The following is a 19257-nucleotide window of genomic DNA, read 5'->3' on the forward strand; positions in this document are numbered from 1 at the left end:
CTGAAGATTCAGCCTTAAATTATCCATAATGTTATCTGTATAAAGCCTTCACACTACAAAATGCTCAATTAATAACTTAAGCCATGTATTTTAATGTGTTTTTAATCGTCACTTGTATTGGATATAAATGATCCTGAGATGTTTTCACTGCGAATTCACTAGGGGAAATTAAACATTGTAACACTAACACATGAAAGGCTGACTAATAATTACAGATATTTCATGCTTGATTTTTTTTTGTATAATTTACATTAAAATTTATATTAATGTACATTTCTCATATGCGTTTCACTTTTTCTTCATTGTACTAGTCTTTGACAAAAGGAGATAACTGGGCAATAACAAAACACAGAATAAAAGATTTTGAGCATTGTTTAATCTCAAAACCACCTATGAAAACTTTTCCCTGAAACTTTGACGTATATAGAATGAGAACCAGGTGAACATGTACAAATTTGTGCTATAGAAAATTATTAGACACATTTACAATTACGAGCACATTTACAATTCACATGTTTTAAACAACCCAGAACAATGAAACACAATTGTAATGGTGTATTTAATACATGTCCTTAACACCGTTTCTCCAGTGGGAATGAGTCACAATCACAATCCTTTTTAAAATATTAAATATTTTTTTTCCTCGCTGACGAATAGACCCGTCCCAGCTACAAGTTCTTCATCCAGCTCATCGCCATACAGTATATGACTTTGAATGATAAAGATCATTCAAATACACCAAACAATATTCTAAACTTTAAAACACACAAAAAAGAACATGCAATAAATGCAAAAGTAATGACCCTTATCAGAAGGGTCATGTGAAGCAACAGATGTTTGAGTTGTTCTCAGGATCCTTCTGGTAAGATCACATAACATTTGCTGCAAACTGCCTTTACGTTGTTTGATATCAAATATGGTTTACTAAATGTGTTTATTTGGTTTGTTTTTTATAGAATTAACTTAATTTTTTTATGGAAATGGTTATAAATGCATTTAACATGTAGACTCATAATTACGGTAAATTGTTGTGTGTTCGTTTTGTTACCGATTTATCTAAAATTGAAGTTTGTTGAAAGTAGTTTGGTTATGAGATGAGGCCGAATCTGTGAGGATCCTGAGAAATCTAGAGCTCTACCAGCTCCAGTTGTCTTCCATGTCATGAAGACTGTGGACTTTCGCCGAGATGAGGCTGACTCTATGAGGATCGTGAGGCATCTAGATATCTACCAGCTCCAGTTCGATTCTGCTATACTAAGAGGAGAAGCCTCTGAGGTTTTTGAGGAACCTCCTCATCAATACAACATTTATCAGACTGTATATTTATAATCACACCCTCTGGTGTCACCCATATGAGGATGAGGTACCCCTTTGAGTCTGGTTCCTTTCAAGGTTCTTCATCTTCCATCTAAGGGAGTTTTTCCTCCCCAAAGTCACCTCAGACTTGTTCATTGGGGATAAATACAAACACATTTAAATATATCTAATATTAATCATGTTTTTTTTGTATTATATTTATCGTTTTATTAACCTTTTGTTCTATGTTTATGTTCTGTAAAGCTGCTTTGAGACAAAGTCAATAATTAAAAGAGCTATAGAGATAAATTTGAATCGAATTGAATTAAATGTAGGAGCTGTGTGTCTGCTTTCTGCTCTGTAAATGTCCAAGCTGCTTAAATTAGTACGTCTTTTCTCAGTAAAGGTGTGAAGGAGAGCGACTGAGGAAGAGTGTGTGAGCTTTTTACTGAGTTCTGATTACACACTAAAGTCGTAGTAATCCGCAAAACAACGCGTATATAATCGGTGTCCGTTAACCAGCGACGGATAAGCATTTTGTCAGACTGTTCGGACGAGCTACACGTCTTAAACAACACAAAATCTAACAAATAAACGAGTCCGCGTGTCATCAGTGGCTGATTTTTAAAATGGCGGAAAGAAGGAGCTTCGAGTGAGAGGTGCAGAGGAAGGCTTTCGTTTAACGTAAAATAAATAATACGCCGACAATTCATGATTAACACGAACTAGTCATATATACATGCATACATAAAAATATATATATTATTAAAGACCAGGAGAGAAAACAGAAATTAGGTCTTTAACCTGTGAATTTAAACTAGTAAACGGTTGTTCGCTAGAAGTTCAGTAAAGAAGACCTGAGGTAAGGGGTTTCAAATATAACCGTGTTTTATGGCTAACGAGTTGTGTTATTTAAAATAAAATCTGATTAGCTAGAAACTGGTTATTAGAAATAAAGTAAGAAAAAACATCAAGCTGTCAGAGAAATCACCAAGTAGATGATGGCATAATTAAGTGGATAGAGTTTGGTTTAACTTTTGATGGATTTAAAATTGTACTCTAGTGAAAATGATACGGATTAAATTATTATTTTATTATTTTATCATATCAATTTCGGCTTGTTAAATGTTTGTTTGCTAGTTTGGTTTACAGTTTCTTGTCTACTAAACAGGCCACGTGCAAAGTCGGCCATTTTGTTCATTTAGCTTGTTTTTCTACATCTAATTTTCATACGCCGAAATTGTTGATGAACTCATTAAAGCAAGTAAGGATTTTGTTTTATTAAAGTGCGATTATTCCTTATGTCTCTTTTTTAATGAACCGCTTGTGACATATTTAGAAATTGTTTGTCATTTTTAATGTTTTTTTTTTATTGTTTATTGCTAGCATCCTGTATGCAGTAACCAGTTCTGGAGTAATGGATACGAATAAGTAAGTGTGCAGAAACTTTTGCCAGTTATAACTAGTTTAACTACGTATAACTACTACACTAGTTTAACTACGTATAACTACTACACTAGTTTAACTACGTATAACTACTACACTAGTTTAACTACGTGTGGTAAATGATTGGTGTGGATACCTGTATCTAAGTTGACATATTAAACCAACACACAGAGGAAAGTAGCTAAAGAGGGATCTGGAAGTTGCTGGATGACGTCATGAATTGTGAATATGCAAATTAGTACATTTGCATATCAAATTAGGACACATGAAAATGTTTTATTTGTAATAAAATATACAGGATTGTTTTGAAGTTTTGTTGTATTCGAAAACAACCGATTGCTTATAATTAATTTCTTGAAAATGTCTCTTATTGAAGCCTTTGGTGATTGGTTCTATGCACAAGCGAAATTTTTATGCATTTACAAAATAGTACCTTTCTATAAAGGATGCAGACAAAACAAAGCAGTGATTTTGTGTAGTTGTGAAAGGTGAGTAGTCTTTATGTATTGATTACTTACATTTATTGTACACAGTGCAAGGTTGAGACAAACAGTAGTGATTAGTTGTTGACTAACGGTGGTATTGAGTGGTGGTTATGCTAAAGAATGGTGATCTGTGATTGGTCGCAAGCACAACACAATGTGGCTTTACATACTGATGAGCGCCATGAACAACCTCCTCCAGCAGCTGAGATACGAGTTGGAGAGCCATTTTTTTAGGACTGTCATTAATGTGCACTCAGGAAGTCTCAAAATTCAAAAAAGTCACTCTGCATCTTCTTGAATTCAAGTTGCTACAAGGGTTTAAAAAGTGAGACTTATTTGGCAGCACATAACGTGTCCGTATCTATGATATTAACGTTTGTAAACGTGAAGACAAAATGTCTCGAGGCTCTTGTAATTAGCTACAGTACAAATTCACACAGTGCCCATTCTCAGTTTAGTGACTAAAAGCTAATGAGCAATATTTATGGTGCTCATATAATTTATTGTAATAGTAATATTTAACACTAGATGACATTGAGCATCTGGCTGTCTTCTAGCACACAGAGCATGGACATGTAAGAACCCATCAGATATAACATATTTTAGTACTTTATTTTTAAGAAACGATAATGTTATGAACAACATAAAAATATACAAAATTCAATTTTAATACAATTTCAATTCCTTTGTGTATCAATACGAGTGCATGTTCAATACAGCAAAAGAACATGCTCTTAGAAAGCAAGACGCTCCGATTAGCTACACGATTAGCAAGCTGATTGGAAAATGTCATAAATGTGTAGGAGTACAGGTGTTCCTATTAACGTGGATAATAAGCAGATGTTTAAATGCAGAATAAATTAGCTGAATTGGTTTTACTTTTTTTTTTAATTGCACTTGCCTACATTTTGTGTGCAGCTGAGGAACAATATTTGTGACTTAGAAAGTGGTACTGAGGATCAATTGATTTTACAGAGCTATTTAAAATCCTTGTTTCTGACATTTTTGATGAGTATTATATCTTCAAGCAGGTCACTGCGTCAGTGACGTCTCTCCAGCACTTCCTTCTCCGAAAGAGTGACTTTAACCCATTTATTTACTTCTGTGTGTATCTGGATTTCAGACAACACTTTGATTGATTTTCTGTTGAAACAAACTAGTTTCATGTGTCTGCCAATCCTATATCTGTGATTCTTTTTGACAATTATCCAAACCCCAAATCCACAATGAATAATTTTAATTTAATTGTATTTAAACATGCCTTTTTAACTCACTACAACGCTAAATCAATGAGAATCCTGAGCTTGTTTCTGTACAACGAGACGGTTCCATCTGGGGTAATAGGAGACAATGACACCCGAAGTGTGTCGCTTATGTCCAGTTTATTCCGATGTTTTGTTTCGGTTGCCGTCACTGCAGAAATCCCCGCTTCACACAGATAGCATGTCGGAAATGGCGATAAGTGCTGTGGTAACAATTTCAGGGTATTCCACCATGACTTTAATCCAGAACACCGGCAGAGTTTCTAACTTTCTAACGACGTCTGTTTCGTGCTCATTTTTGCTCATTTGTGGGTTAAATTTGAGCAAACACAATATACACGTACACCAAGCACTGTTAAACATGACAAAGTACCGGTGAACAGAGAGAAGAGCGATACACACCTTCTCTCTCCACCAAAGCTACAACACCACTGCCGCTCGCAGCCGCTCAGCTCCAGACGTCACCTAAACCCGGCCCGATATCATGATATTTTGCGCATGCGCGGTATTGGGGCGGCTTTAGGTGACGTCTCTCAGCTCCCGGTTAAACTCTCGTCCATGGAAAGTCGCACAAACCCGAGAGAAATACACCACAGTAAATAAAATGGAAATCATTTAATGTTCCTTGGGCGGCCCGGTACCATTTGGTCCACGTACCGGTCCGCGGCCCGGTGGTTGGGGACCACTGTCTTTGTCTTCTGTCTTTGTTGTTCGTTCGTGGGGTATTTTATTTGTTACGTTTTTTTAAAAAGAACTTTTCTCAAGATTTGAGTTTGAAAACAGTGGCTGAGCTATTTTTGTAAATGACCGTCACAATGGTGTCAATGTTTTACAATCCGAGCTAGTCATTGGCTTTCAACATCAATTTTTGTTTAAAATGCAACATTTTAGGACAATTTGTAAACCTGACTAACAGAATAACATATTTTGAATATTATAGTAGAACTATATTTTATATATATGAAATAAGGGAAAAGATAAGGTTAACCCCAGATAATGCAATGGGTTTTTTATACTCTGATTAAAACATAAACTCTGCAGGGCTATATCACAAGGTTTACTTTACTTTTTTTTTTTCTTTTTTTTTTTTGTAGATACCACATCATCAGTCATTAAACATTTCTTGAATTATTTGAAAAGCTAAAACCTCTAAAACGGCACAATGTGTTCAATTCCTGGACTCCCTTCACCTGGCTCAAATGTGAATGTGATCATCTCCAGAGTAAATGTCAGCCCTCTCTGTGTTCTGGTAGAGTTTTGGGGAAATTTTGTCTCGGATCAGAAACTTGCATATCAACAGATGAGAGAAAATATTCAGTACCCCAGAGTAGCATTTAATGAAGGGGAAGGCAAACCTGGTGACCTATGTCTTGTACGGGTTTATAAAACATGGTACAGAGCCCGTATTGTGTCAAGAACTGATGCTCACTACGATGTGTTTCTCATCGATGAAGGCAGAACACTTCAGGCTCAAACCAACGTTTTGGCTTGGGGCCAGACTGACTTTTTCAACCTACCTCCTGAAGTAGAATTTTGCATTCTTTCCAATGTCCTGCCACTGTCTACTGAAAATAGATGGTCAAAATTGGCCTTGGAGTTCATGAAATCATTCTGTGGGAGAGCAGTTAATGCCTGTGTTCTGGCTTTTGCCATACCTCAGCGTACATTTCTACTTGATATTCCGTGTCTGTCTAGGCAAATGTACGAGATGGGATTTGCAAAGAAATTGTCAAATGAAGAGTTCAGAAATCTTGTTTCAAGGACTTTACGTTGGGATGCCGGCTCCGTTGAGCCGCTGAGGATTACATCCATGGGATTCGAACCACTTGAACCAGTCAAGACCATGTGTTACATGTATCCAGAGCTACAGGCCGAAACCACCGAGACTGTGCTAGTCACAGAGGTAAACAGTCCTCTACGTGTCTTCTGTCAGCTAAAGGTTTTCTCCCAGGAACTCAAGAAACTGACCGATCAGATAACTCTGCATTATGAAAGAACCATTTCATCTCCTTTTGCAAGACCTGAGAACTTGGGGGCTCCTTGTGCATCAAAAGGAGCTGATGGAAAGTGGTATCGCTCTGTTTTGCAGCAAGTCATATCCACCAACAATGTAATGGAGGTGCTGCATGTGGATTATGGTAAAAAACAATTTGTTCAAGTAGATCATGTTCGACCATTGGCCCCAGAATTTTTCCGGATGCCTGTTGTGACTTATGTTTGTTCTCTTCATGGGGTTGTTGATCAAGGTGTTGGTTGGACAGTTTCACAGGTTAATTATCTGAAATCCTTACTGCTCAACAGAACCGTTATTGCCAAATTTGAGTATCAAAGCCACTCTGAGGGTGTCCACTATGTTACACTGTATGGAGATGAAAACATTAATATAAACAAATTATTCAGTTCAAGAGAGAACTGCTCGGTTGATTCAGTGTGCCTTAAAGGTTATACCTTACCCAAGATTGGAACATGTCATAGGTGCCAGATTTCATGTGAAGTTGAAACTCAAACTCAAGGAACAGAGGGATTGAAAAAGATTTTAACAGAAAGTCTTTCACCCAATACTGACTATGTGGCTGTTGTGCAGCATGTTGATAGCCCTACAAAGTTTTGGATCCAGACGCAGAAATATGCTGCCGAGTTTGAACTGTTAATGCATGGCCTTACAGAGCTGTATAGTAATCACACCAGAGCCACTGGATTGATCAGAGAGCCTGTACCTGGTCTTCTTTGTGTGGCCAAAGCTGAAGATGGTGTGTTCTATAGGGCAACTATTTGTGAAGTTGTTGAGATGAAGGCTGAGGTTTTCTTCCTAGACTATGGAAACAAAGAATGGGTTGAGATCACCAGCCTTCGAGAGTTGCCTCACAGATATCAAAACATACCAGCCTTGGCAATTAAGTGTGCTCTTTATGGCATTCAACCCCGAAGTAAAGAATGGGATCTAAATGCTACATTATTCTTTGCTAAAGCTGTTGTGGACAAAGCCCTTGATGTACATGTAGTTGCAAAATCTCAAGACACACATCTTGTCCAGGTTACCGATTCTGTGTCATGTGGGGGAAAAGACGTTTCAAAGCTGCTCTGTAGTGAAGGTCTTGCAGACATGGAAAATGTGGATAAACCTGTGGTCACACCATACACGAAACTGGTAAAGACTTCTGACGTGTTCAAGACAAGTGCTGTTTCACAGTCATCCAGTTCTGCTTTCAAGGAGTACTTGTTTCCAATTGGAAGCTCATTTGATGTTACAGTATCCTACATTGAGAGTCCAAACGACTTTTGGTGTCAGAAAGCTAGTGATTCAAAATGCCTTAAACTGCTAATGCAAGACCTTCAGATGTACTATGCAAACTCTGAATTTCAGCCTCCGTTGGAAGCTGCCTGTGTTGCTTATCATCCTGAAAATAAATTGTGGTATCGAGCTTTGGTCCTCCAAAAGCACCAGACTTCTAACGTAACTGTACTCTTTGTTGATTATGGAGAAACAAAGACTGTTCCCATTTATGACCTTCGTCGCATTGATCCAGAATTCCTTCAGCTGACAGGACAAGCATTTCGATGCTGCTTGTACAACTTGAACTGTCCGGTCTCTCATTCTTCTTTAGTATGGAGTCCAGATGCTATGTTGCAGTTTCGAGAGTTTGTGGACAAAGCAGACTCATTGAGTATAATGTTGAAATGTACCGTATATGCTGTGATGTGTGACACTCGGAAAGTTATGTTCAATGTAGTGGATTTGGAGAGTCCATTCCAAAGCATCTGCAAACTTCTTGTTCAGAGAGATCGGTCTGAGCACCCATGTAAAACAGAATCTCTACCACCTTTAAGGTTGGATACATACTATTACTCTTCTCATGGCATCAAAACTGGATCTGAAGAAGATGTATGCATCACCTATGTGAAAAACGTCAACCACTTTTTTTGTCATCTGTCAAGAAATTCTGTGCAGATTGATATACTTGCAGATAAAGTCAACAGCTTATGCAGGGACCTACAGAGCATTAAATGCCCAGAAATCTTTGGAAATGTTTGCTTTGCAAAATATACCGATGGGCTGTGGTACAGAGGACAAGTTAAAACTATAAATCCTTCGGTTGTCATCCACTTTGTGGATTATGGCGACACACAGCAAGTTCAGAAATCGGACCTCTTTCCAGTTCCATTTGAAGCTGCTGAAATTATGACAATACCCGTGCAAGCAGTTGAGTGTGGGCTTTCTGATTTGCCTGAAAACGTCCCAAGTGATGTGAATAACTGGTTTAAAACTTTTGTAGCAAATCGCGAACTCAAAGCCTTGATAGTGGCCAAAGAACCTTCTGGAAAATTAATTGTTGAGCTGTACGATGGGAAAACTCCAGTGCATGCTATAATCCGAGAGAAGTTTCAAATCGAATTTGAGAGAAATAAGCAAATTACTATGGGTGATGTCAAGGAGCAATATCAGTCCTACAGTTCGTCCGAAAAGAGAAAAGCATCACAGTCGACTCCTGAAAAACACTGGAAATCTCATAAAAATGTTGACCCAGAAGAATGCGCACGAAACTTGTTTGATGGGGACATAAAAAGAAACATCACCCCAACAATATTGAAGCACCGTGCCAAACCAACTATCCTTAAACTGAACGAGCTCCCTGAAAAAGTAGTCAAACCTGGTATGGAAGCTGAAGTATTCATCTCGCATGGCAATAGCTGTTTAAGCTTCTTTGTCCAATTAGTAGCTGATGAAAGTGACATTTGTTCCCTGGTAGAAAAATTGAATGAAGATCAGTCAAAACATGTACCTGTTAACCCTGTTGACCTCTGCGAAGGTGACTTAGTCTGTGCAGTGTACCCTGATGATGACGCATGGTACCGTGCCGTTGTAAGAAAAGCACTGGTGGACGACACAGCTGATGTGGAATTCATCGACTTCGGAAATACTGCCGAAGTTTCGGTCTCAAAAATATGCATCCTGGAAAAAATATTCTTCAAGCCGAGGTATAGCATTCATTGCTCACTGACTGGAGAGTTAACTGTTGACAGTGATGCAGCTTCTAATTTCAAAACTGAAATGGAAAAGAAGGCTGATAGCTTTTTCTGTACATTTATCCAGCAGTCAGATTCTGTATGGAAGGTTGAACTTCGAGTCAATGGTGAGGTGCCGGTGCCCGCTGTCTCCGAAAATACAAACGTCTTAACTGTAACGGGTGTACCCGAGAGCCAAGATACTGACTTCAATCCGTGTACTTATAAAAATCCTCATGTATCGACCGAACAGATCATTTCTGTATATGCCTCGGTCATTATTGGCCCACAGCTATTCTGGTGCCAGTATGCAGAGGCAGAAAAGCTGCAGGAGATTTCTGATGTAATCCAAAAGATCGGTAGTAATTTGGAAAGCACAGATGTAGAAACCGTACCGATTGGAAGTGGATGCATTGCTCTTTTTGATGAGGACAAACTATGGTATCGTGCAAAGGTGACCTCGGTTGGGAAGGACACGCTCTCTGTTCTGTTTGTCGACTATGGAAATGATTCGGAAGTTAAAAGGAGTGACATTAGATCTCTGCCATTTGAAGTATGTGATATACCTCCTCAGGCATTTGCCTGTCAGCTTGATGGTTTTAATGTTTTGGAGGGGTCTTGGGATGACAAGGCAGCAGATAAGTTCTTTGAGCTTATCAATGACCAGCTATTAAAAGTCACAATTTTGAAACTAGCCAGTTCATCTGAAATGGTGACTCCTCATTTTGTTAAGTTGGAGCGCGAGGAACTTTCCATCAATGATGCAATGAAAAAATTCTGGACTCAAAACAGCAAGACATCATTTGAACTGGCAAATGCACCATCTGCGACATTCATGGATTTGACGACCGTGACTGAAACATCCTCTGTCCGTGTAACTGGACCTGTAATCAGAACCGAGGACCCCCTTTGTGTAGACAGGGAGTATCTGCACAATTCTCCACTCCAAATGCAATCAGAAAGTGATGGCACTTTGGCTGAGCATGTGGACCAAGCCATATCCACAGAGTTACTGGATGAAAGAAATGTTGATGTGGGCAAGATGATTTCTCAAGATGATCACAACTTGACTTCGGCGTGCATTGAAAAGCCTGAGAATGTGAAGAAATGTACAAATGTAAATACAGATACTTTGGACAGACAACACAGTCTGCCTGCAGATGTTCATTCAGAGCACCACTTGGACTCCACAGACACTAGTAATGGAGCATTCACAGGTTCTCTGGAAAATGAGACCCAACTGGAAACTGCATCTCCAGAAGGTCCGTCCTGTGAGGAGGTCTGTGAAAATAGATCAGTTTCAGAACCTGAAGAGAATAAGACTGAGTCTGATAACGAGATTATTAAATCAGGTAAAAGTCAGATTTGAAAATCTAGATTTATTATTTATTTATTTTTTAACCACATTCAACAGTTTATATATGTTTAAGTTTCTGTTTTTTTCCATGAAGACTTGGGAAACATAAGGAGGGCTGCAGAGGACATTGCAGTTGGGACTGAATGTGTGATCTGGTCTCACATACACGAGCGTTGGTGCCGTGCGAGAACTTTAAAGATTTCTGATGATTGCATTTTGGTAAGAATCTTTGTCTGGGAATTTTGTACGATCAAAAATAAACGACGATGAATTATATCGGATTTGAATAATTGTTTATTGATTGATTGATTGATTGATTTATTATTTTTGTCTTCAAATTCTATGTAAATATAGGTCCTCCTTTTGGACCATGATTTTGTGGTGATGGTGGATTCAGTGAACATTTTTGAAGTTGTACCACAAGAATTATTGCAGGTATGAATATCTATAGACATGTCTGGAGATCTAAAATCTGCCTATTCAGATTTCAGAATATAAAAAACATAAAAACTTCAAAATGTTTTACTCAAAGTGATTTTCACCAACCAAGTGTTCTGGCTCCCAAGTGGCCCAGTGGAAATTGTGTCCACTGTATCATTTGGCCCACCATCTGTGGCTGGGAGTCAGAAGAGAACCAAATTGGCTGGAGAGTGAATTCTCTCTTTCCCCATCACTCACAGCTACACTACTGTAGATGCCTGTGAGCAAATGTAGACAGTCTGGATTTCCTCCAAGTGTATTACAGTGCACAGTAATGTAGCATGAGCAGCAAATCAAAATATGGTTGCCTACAGTTTTGTGCTTCAGAGGAAGGTTAGAAAGGTTAAAGCATTTTGTGTCGATGTTTAAGAGGATTTGTACTGTATATAAAAGTATATATGAGCTGTTTGAGAGGAGAAATGGCACATTTTTACATATGCGTTTTCAAAGGTAAATGTGTAATTTAGTGGGATGGCTTTGTACGCATGGTGATGAAAACAATTCTTAACAGGCTGAAAAGAAAACTGAGCTTGGATCTAAAATCTGTGCTGCTTTTCAAGATGCACCTGGTAAGGTTCATCACACAAATACATTCCAACGTACTGTATTAATTTAAATTATAAAGCATTTAATAAATGGATGTTTTTGTTTTAAAATCGAGCATCGTTTGGTGTTTACGGATGGTCTTTATCCATCTTTTCATTGCAATCTAGATGATGAAGAACTACTGGGTGCTGGGATGAATCTAGTCGTCACTGAGGAACAGGTAAATTTTGTTCAAGTTTTAAAAATGTATTAGTAGGCATGAGGCAATGAATACCTTTACTTGTTACTACAGACTCAAGGCAAAGAGCTTGACCCCTTTGTAGGTGACTCGGTTTCTGAAGCTGAAAGTAAGTAATGTGGCCTACATCCATTTACAGAAAAAAAAATCTTCCCTGTTGAATATCACATACTGTTTTGTTTTTGTTTTAGTTTTAACAGAAAATTTGCAAGACGATCCAAAACACTGTCCAGATTTAGACCTTGATACTCCTCAGGAAATGGTAGGTTTGATTTAGAAGCACATGGCTCTTGACTAGACAAAGGGATTAATGTTGCAACCTTTTTTTCTTCTTCTGCAGAGTCATTTGTTTGTTGCAGATGTTTTATATGGTAAGAAAATACATGCTGCATGTAATTATAGCTCATTTTTCTGTGTACGTTTCATGAATAATCGGTCAGAATGTTTGCTTTTAAATGTGCAACCTGAATTTTATTCTGCAGAATTCCCCTGTAGACTAGACACAGAAGTGTATTGTGACTATAAACTGTCTTGTTTCTGTAAGAGAAAGGTGTGAAACACTTACTGTACCATCCTAAGAATTGGTTAAGGTTTTATATATCCATAGACATAAAAATGTGAGGAAAGGCTCTCTTGTATGATTTTAATGTCCGTTATAAATCCTGTTTTAGAATTTAGGATTTGAAACCGAACCAACGCAGTAATTTAAGGTTTTACGCTAACATTAGAACAAGCGACTAAGACGCATGAGCAGGTGGATGAACTGATGGATATCATCATACCAGTCGTACCACTGGAGCGGGTACTGCGTTTTATTTATTTCATATAACGTATACTATTTAAGGACAATGAAAGTATATGTGGTCCAGAGACATAAAGCTGTAACATGTTAACAGGACCAAGAGGCAGAATCTGAGGCAAAAGCTGATCCGGATAACTTGGGTGTAAAGCCACAGGAAGAGGTTCATTTTTTTATTTTCATATAATGTTACGTATATTATATACTTGTAAACAACCGAGCTTTCACTTTTTTTCAGACGGTGAATACATGAGCTTTGATCATTTAATAGCATTAATTTCAACCAGTTTCATATCTAATGTGAGATTTCCCAATTCTGTCGTCTGTCTGCTAATAGGCTGAAGAAGCAGTGCGTAATGCTGTAGAATGTTTTTCCTCTCAAGAACCTACTGGTAAGTAATTTCACATTTGTAAATTAAAATGTATTATGGCTTCTTTTATGGTTTGTCTAGTAATTTTTTTTATTTTTTTTTTAATATATATATATATATAAAGAATTTGAACAACCTACTGCTTCGGTGGATCTCATCACTCAGGGAACTGAGGATCAGGTAAACGAGTTTTGAGAAAGGGATAATCACCATTGAAAGTGTAAATATTTTACAAGGGCAACATTTACAAGGAGTCTCTCTCCCTAAAAAAAAAATCTGTTATATAAATGTTCATTTTTAATGAAAAATTGTGGTTCCAGTTCATTTGGAGGCCAGTCAGAATGCATTGCTTATATTTCTGTTTCCCACTAAAGTGGTCTTAAATATCCACCCTTTTTTTGGTGGTGTAAAGTGTGCCTACAGACCAAAGGAAAATAAATGCTGAGTTATTGGGTCTTCTGCCCAAGAAGTAGCAGTTTTGTTTGTATTGTATTTAATGCAAATCAGAAGTAGACCTGATTTGTTATTTTTTATGCTTTATGACCTGGTCAACCGGAACTAAGGGTGCTTTCACACCTATAGTTCGGTTCATTTGGTCCGGACCAAAAGCAAAAAATGATACCACACCAGTTGAAACGAACCAAAATGCAGTCATGTGATAACATCCACATCACTCATTGGCCACATGTATTTGAGCGTATTTCCTAAACTGCTTCTCGATTGGTCAGAATAAACGTGCGGGAAATTTCAACGAAACTCCGGAAGTAAAATACAGGACAATACAGCATACAGTACACCATGGAGAGACGACCGCACGCTGCGATTATGTTCGTGGTTGTAATCTACTACATAGCTTGTATACAGCATTCTATGCAAAGTCTTAATTTTTAGAATGAAGCGGGGATGCAGCTTGAAAATATAATTTTAACGCACTGCAAACGGCGAAGACGCATTGCGAGACACTTCAGGAGGCGGTGTGCATTACTTTTGCGAAACTGTTACATGCTCATCTTCTGAAAAAATTGCCAACGACCCACTACGGCAGCTGGTTTAGTCCAAAATGCACATTACTTTTTGCAGTTAGGTCTATTCGATCTCGGACCGTGTTCTCACCACAAACGAACCGTACCAGAGTTCGATTGAAAGCGTACCGAGACCACCTCTTCAAGGAGGTCTCGGTACGCTTGTTTGGTCCGCTTTTGGTGCGCACCAGAGTTCGATTGCTGCGTTCTCACCTGCCCAAACGAACCGCACCAAAGAGCAAACGAACTCTGGTACGATTCAACCGAACTAAACAAGGCAGGTGTGAAAGCACCCTCAGGCTCCAAACCAAAATAAGGACAGTTAGTTAATATCTGATGGTAAATTTGTTGGTAAAACAAAAAGTTTGTCCTCACTCATGCAATTTAATAGTAAGCAGTCACTCACACATTCTTATCCCTTAAATAGTTTTTGTTGTTTGAAGAACCCATTAAATGTTATTGGTTTCAAATCAGTTGTAATCTGGAGAGTGTTTCGTTCCCCAGTACTCAAAACGGGTAATCTCCAAAGAGGAGGCATGTTTACACCATATGTCTTTATGGTTAATAGAATATTTCGGTTGTTGTCCCTTTATGGACATCTTTCAATTTTGATACTCTAGCCTCAAGACAAAGAGCGTGACTCCTGTTTAGATGACTTGGTGGCAGAATTTGAAAGTAAGTAATATGGGTTAATTTACCTTCCTGGGTCATTCCCAAGATGACATTCTATTCTGTGATGTCTAACCGATTTAGTTTAATTTACCAGAACTGATGCAACAAGATGTGATGCCAGGTCCAGACTCAGACATTGAGAATCCCCAGGAAATGGTGGGCTTTATTTTGATCGTTTATAATTTAGGGTGGGTTTTAAAAATAAAAAATTGTCAGCTTCTGATATTGAATTGTTTGTTGTATTTCTGCAGAGCAAGATGTCCATTACAGATGTTTCAGTCGAGCAGAATGGTAAGATAAGAGCACTGCACATAAAAATGGTTGTTCTAATGCCAGACAAGACACGTAATTAATATACATTAATATAAAGGAGCCTATTAGAAATGGGTTGCAGTGGCCGACTGCGCTGCCTTGATACCTTCTATTAGGGCACTTCTACAGTAGATCCAGGGTGAAATGATATCTCATGTTTAATATAAATCTCTAATTCTGCCAGGCCTGCCACTATCTACGATTTAGACACAGACGCACTGATGTATCAAATAATTATATATTGTTTGCTTAAACCAGTGATCAGACTCCACACAAACCAAGTGACATGAAGGGCTTTGTGGTACATTTTGACCTGTGAACATCAGAGACTGAGTATTGTGAGTTGATGGAAATGAAGATGGCAGGACGACAGTCAGCACAGTTTAAAAAAAAAAATTAACAAATTTTTGCCTGAAAAATCCTGGGCAAATTAAATAGCATGGCAGAATTCCAGTGTTTACCGAAACGGTCAGGCCTAGCGTAGTGTTGAAGCATGCAACGTGATGGTATAATGTATGATGTGATCACTTGGATCCAGACAGAATTTTTTTGGCAGCATGTAGACCCGAGTGAACGAAATCTAATTTAGTACTTTAATTTCCTCCTTGAGATGTTTCACCAGGTCTTTACTGCAGCAGACTTCTGTTGCTGATTGTTTGTGGAACTACTGAGAGAAACATGAGGTCAGGTGACTGACAGTTTTAACTGCCATTAAAAAAAACATTCCATTTCTTTGCCTTAAAAAAGCTCTTGAGCTACTTTTGTGTTATGATTTGGGGCATTAACAAGGATAATATTGCAGAATGTTTAGTGCTATTCACTTTATAGTTCATCCTATAATTCATCTATCATATAAATCAATACACACCAGTAGCCAGATTTATTGTAGCCATATTATACTGTATGCCCATGCCATGGCACTACCTGTCTGACACATGATGTGATGACAGAAGACACTTTGGATTATGTGCCCTTCTTTCCTTCTCCATACTCTTCTTGTCCTATCGTTCTGTAAAAGTAAAAGAATTACGTTTCAGATCTGGGCAGGATTCTGTATGTTTTATAGCCAGATCTAGTCTGGGTCTTTCTGTTCTCGAGAGATATAAACTGTAGATATATAGAATACTGTCTCGGTTACATTCTGACCCATTGAGTCCACAAGCCCTCTGAAGGTTTGCTGTGGCGTCTGGCAACAAGATGTTTGCAGGAGATCCCTAATGTCTGGTAAGTTGAGAGAGCTGTTTTGGTGGGAACCTACACAATATTCTGCAGGAGGTTATAATTTTATGGCTGATAAGAGTATAGTAGATTATGAGTTGAAAGTCACATGACTAAATTACTTCATGTGCTCATACTACTTGTAAAATGTTGACATGGTGTAGGAAAAGAATGTGGGGTCATTTATTTTTTTCTTGCAGAACCAGCCATGGATGTGAGTCCAGCACTAGAAGCAGCACAAGATTTAGGCAGTGCTGTGGAAGTCCAGGTAAAAAAAAGACAACAAAAAAATAGTAACACAGTAAATTTATGTATTTTTATTTTAAGTCACGTTTGCTTCGGGTACAAATCGGATCACTTGAGATAGGACTCGTCTCCACACGATCTTCCACAATAAATAGTTGACAGCAAAAACACAAAGCTGTTTACATCCGACATTCTGAACACATCTCCAATGAGAACCTGTAACCGATCATTTCTGCTGGAGGAAGAGGGTCATGCATGTCTGGCAGTCTTCGGCTGCAATGTTTCCAAGCTATATATATATATATATATGTGTGTGTGTGTGTATGTGTGTGTGTATATATATATATATATATATATATATATATATATATATATATATGTGTGTGTATATATATATATATATACATACATACACACACACACACGTGTGTATATATATATATATATATATATATACGTGTGTGTATGTGTGTATATATATATATATATATACACATACACACACACACGTGTGTGTGTATATATATATATATGTGTGTGTGTGTGTGTATGTATGTATATATATATATATGTATATATATATATATATATATATATATATATATATATATATATATATATAAATATACATATACACACACACACACACACACGTGTGTATATATATAATTTTTTTTTATGGAGAGCAATGTTTCTTTCAGTTAGGCAGTCTTTTGATGCTCTTCAGGACACACTACAAATGTCATGTGGTCTTTTGTCCCAGTCCACCTCCGAGTACGATTTAAATAATCCGATGACAACGTGAGATTTACTGACTAATCAACACAATTTGTGCTCGGATCACTCGAGGCACACAGGCTTTAAGGCTATAATTTGTATATATTTCTATGTAAAAAATATTTCTATAGACTTTAGATGTGGAACTTGATGCTAATCATGATTTGGCTGCCATAAATGAACTGACTGACTGTTAGTAAAACAAAGATGGCATACCACATACAGTACTACAGTCCAGCTGCTGGCAAGACAGGAACTTATTTTTTAATGGCTCTTGGTTTTAGAGATACTGACTTTGTGAGACTGATACTCCACCAGACACACTGAGGATAGCTTTCTTCCATTAGTGTCGATGTATTTTAAGTTTATTTTTGAAGATATTTGCATGCTACATATTTTTTTTGCATGCTATGATTTGTATTTCAGTATTGTTACTTGAATTGTAGATTAAAGCCAAGATGGTGGAGACGGAACTTCTTGCCGATGATACGGTGTCTTCTGGTGAGCCGTTATTTTTTATATTTTTTAATGATTCACTAAACTATCATCAGACTTGTAGGCTTAGAGGGCTTTTCAATGTGACTAGTTTTTGAACGTATGCAGATGACTGTCATGTTCTCTGAAGACTTGCAGACACCACCTGATGCGGAGGAGCCAACAGCTTCAACCGTCACACACCTTAACTTTGAGGACACATCTGATGATATCATCTTTGTGAAACAGTGGCAGGTTTCACCAACCGCGGGGGAGGAGTCCAGTAGCCAAGATTAGCTGCAGCTTTTTAGTTCATCGAAAAAAATACTGTTTGTTCTGACTGTCTCCACTTTAGTACTTAAGCACAGAATTTTTGTGGTGTTCTACTTTTCTTCTCTGAAACAGATTTATTTTTTCTTTCATTGTTCTGTTTCTTGATATTGAGATGTCCAGAACAATCTGTTACGTAATATACAAAGTTACATTCGTTATGGTTTTGTATCATTGTTTTGTTTTGGGTTGTTTAATTGTGAAGCGCAAGTGTAAACTTGTGCTACAAGTTGTGATGGGGGGGGGGGTGTAGTTATTCTCACTTTTTTTTTTTGTTCCATGAATTTGAGATTAAACATTTGCCCACAAAAGATAAATAATATTTTATTGCCCAGTTCTTCCTTTTGTTAAAGGCATGAGTATAATTAAGAAAAATATAAACCATAAAAAATGACATTTATCTAAAATATAATGTAAATTATATTACAAATGATTATAATTGATTGGTGCTGTTTCACATCCCTGTAGAAACAATCTACAAGACCAGCTGTAACAGTAAAATGTAAATTTCAGGAAGTTGAACATCCTTTAACTGCTTACTGTAATAATGTGTACTTTAAATAATTCTCTTATTTCAAATGATTTACGATTCACTTGCTCCAAACTCAGCTTTTCATACACTGCACTCAAAAACCTATTTAAATGAACTTTTATTCAGTAATGTAACACACACACAGATTATAACTTTGTCTCTACATGTATGCAATTTCCCTCTCTGTGTTTAAACAAGTGATCAGATGGAGCACTGCAGCAGTGTGATGTTGGCGTCTGGAATCCGGAGGTCATATTTTCCATCAATTAATTAATCCCACTGATTAAAGTCTCATTTCAGAGCTTTGGAGTAACACATGATATTTTTTGTTAATTTGGCAAATGCTTTGGATAAAACTGACTTTAAACATTTAAGTGGCGCGTTCTTCTA

General features: G+C 37.5%; 1 protein-coding gene across 7 annotated transcripts; it reads left to right on the plus strand.

Moving 5' to 3' along the window:
- Positions 1 to 1715: 1715 nt before the first annotated feature.
- On the plus strand, positions 1716 to 18652 carry tdrd6 (tudor domain containing 6). 7 transcript variants are annotated; one of them, XM_047801333.1, is made up of 21 exons: positions 1752 to 2158; positions 2558 to 2560; positions 2683 to 2727; positions 5584 to 10845; positions 10945 to 11069; positions 11205 to 11285; positions 11842 to 11899; positions 12044 to 12096; positions 12169 to 12223; positions 12306 to 12376; positions 12455 to 12485; positions 12843 to 12916; positions 13011 to 13076; positions 13251 to 13305; positions 13409 to 13464; positions 14927 to 14981; positions 15073 to 15134; positions 15230 to 15269; positions 16709 to 16776; positions 17978 to 18032; positions 18157 to 18652. In XM_047801333.1, exons 4-21 carry the CDS (start codon positions 5652 to 5654, stop codon positions 18300 to 18302), a joined length of 6345 nt encoding a protein of 2114 aa, XP_047657289.1. In that variant the 5' UTR covers positions 1752 to 2158; positions 2558 to 2560; positions 2683 to 2727; positions 5584 to 5651; the 3' UTR covers positions 18303 to 18652. The 7 variants fall into 7 exon arrangements, 6 of the variants coding, with proteins under 6 accessions (XP_047657291.1, XP_047657288.1, XP_047657292.1 ...); XM_047801335.1 differs by lacking the exon at positions 2558 to 2560 and having other exon boundaries at positions 1716 to 2158; positions 18135 to 18652; XM_047801332.1 differs by lacking the exon at positions 2558 to 2560 and having other exon boundaries at positions 1716 to 2158.
- Positions 18653 to 19257: the final 605 nt, after the last annotated feature.

This window comes from Tachysurus fulvidraco, chromosome 16 (assembly GCF_022655615.1).
Source record: "Tachysurus fulvidraco isolate hzauxx_2018 chromosome 16, HZAU_PFXX_2.0, whole genome shotgun sequence".
Taxonomy (NCBI): Eukaryota; Metazoa; Chordata; class Actinopteri; order Siluriformes; family Bagridae; genus Tachysurus; species Tachysurus fulvidraco.

Bases quoted from the DNA above. Each gene is read 5' to 3' on its own strand.
- tdrd6 (XM_047801332.1), top strand. From the start codon at position 5,652: ATGTGTTCAATTCCTGGACTCCCTTCACCTGGCTCAAATGTGAATGTG. The intron at 15,270-16,708 runs GTAAGATAAGAG...TTTTTCTTGCAG, and splicing joins TGTTTCAGTCGAGCAGAATG to AACCAGCCATGGATGTGAGT. The intron at 18,033-18,156 runs GTGAGCCGTTAT...TGTTCTCTGAAG, and splicing joins CGATGATACGGTGTCTTCTG to ACTTGCAGACACCACCTGAT.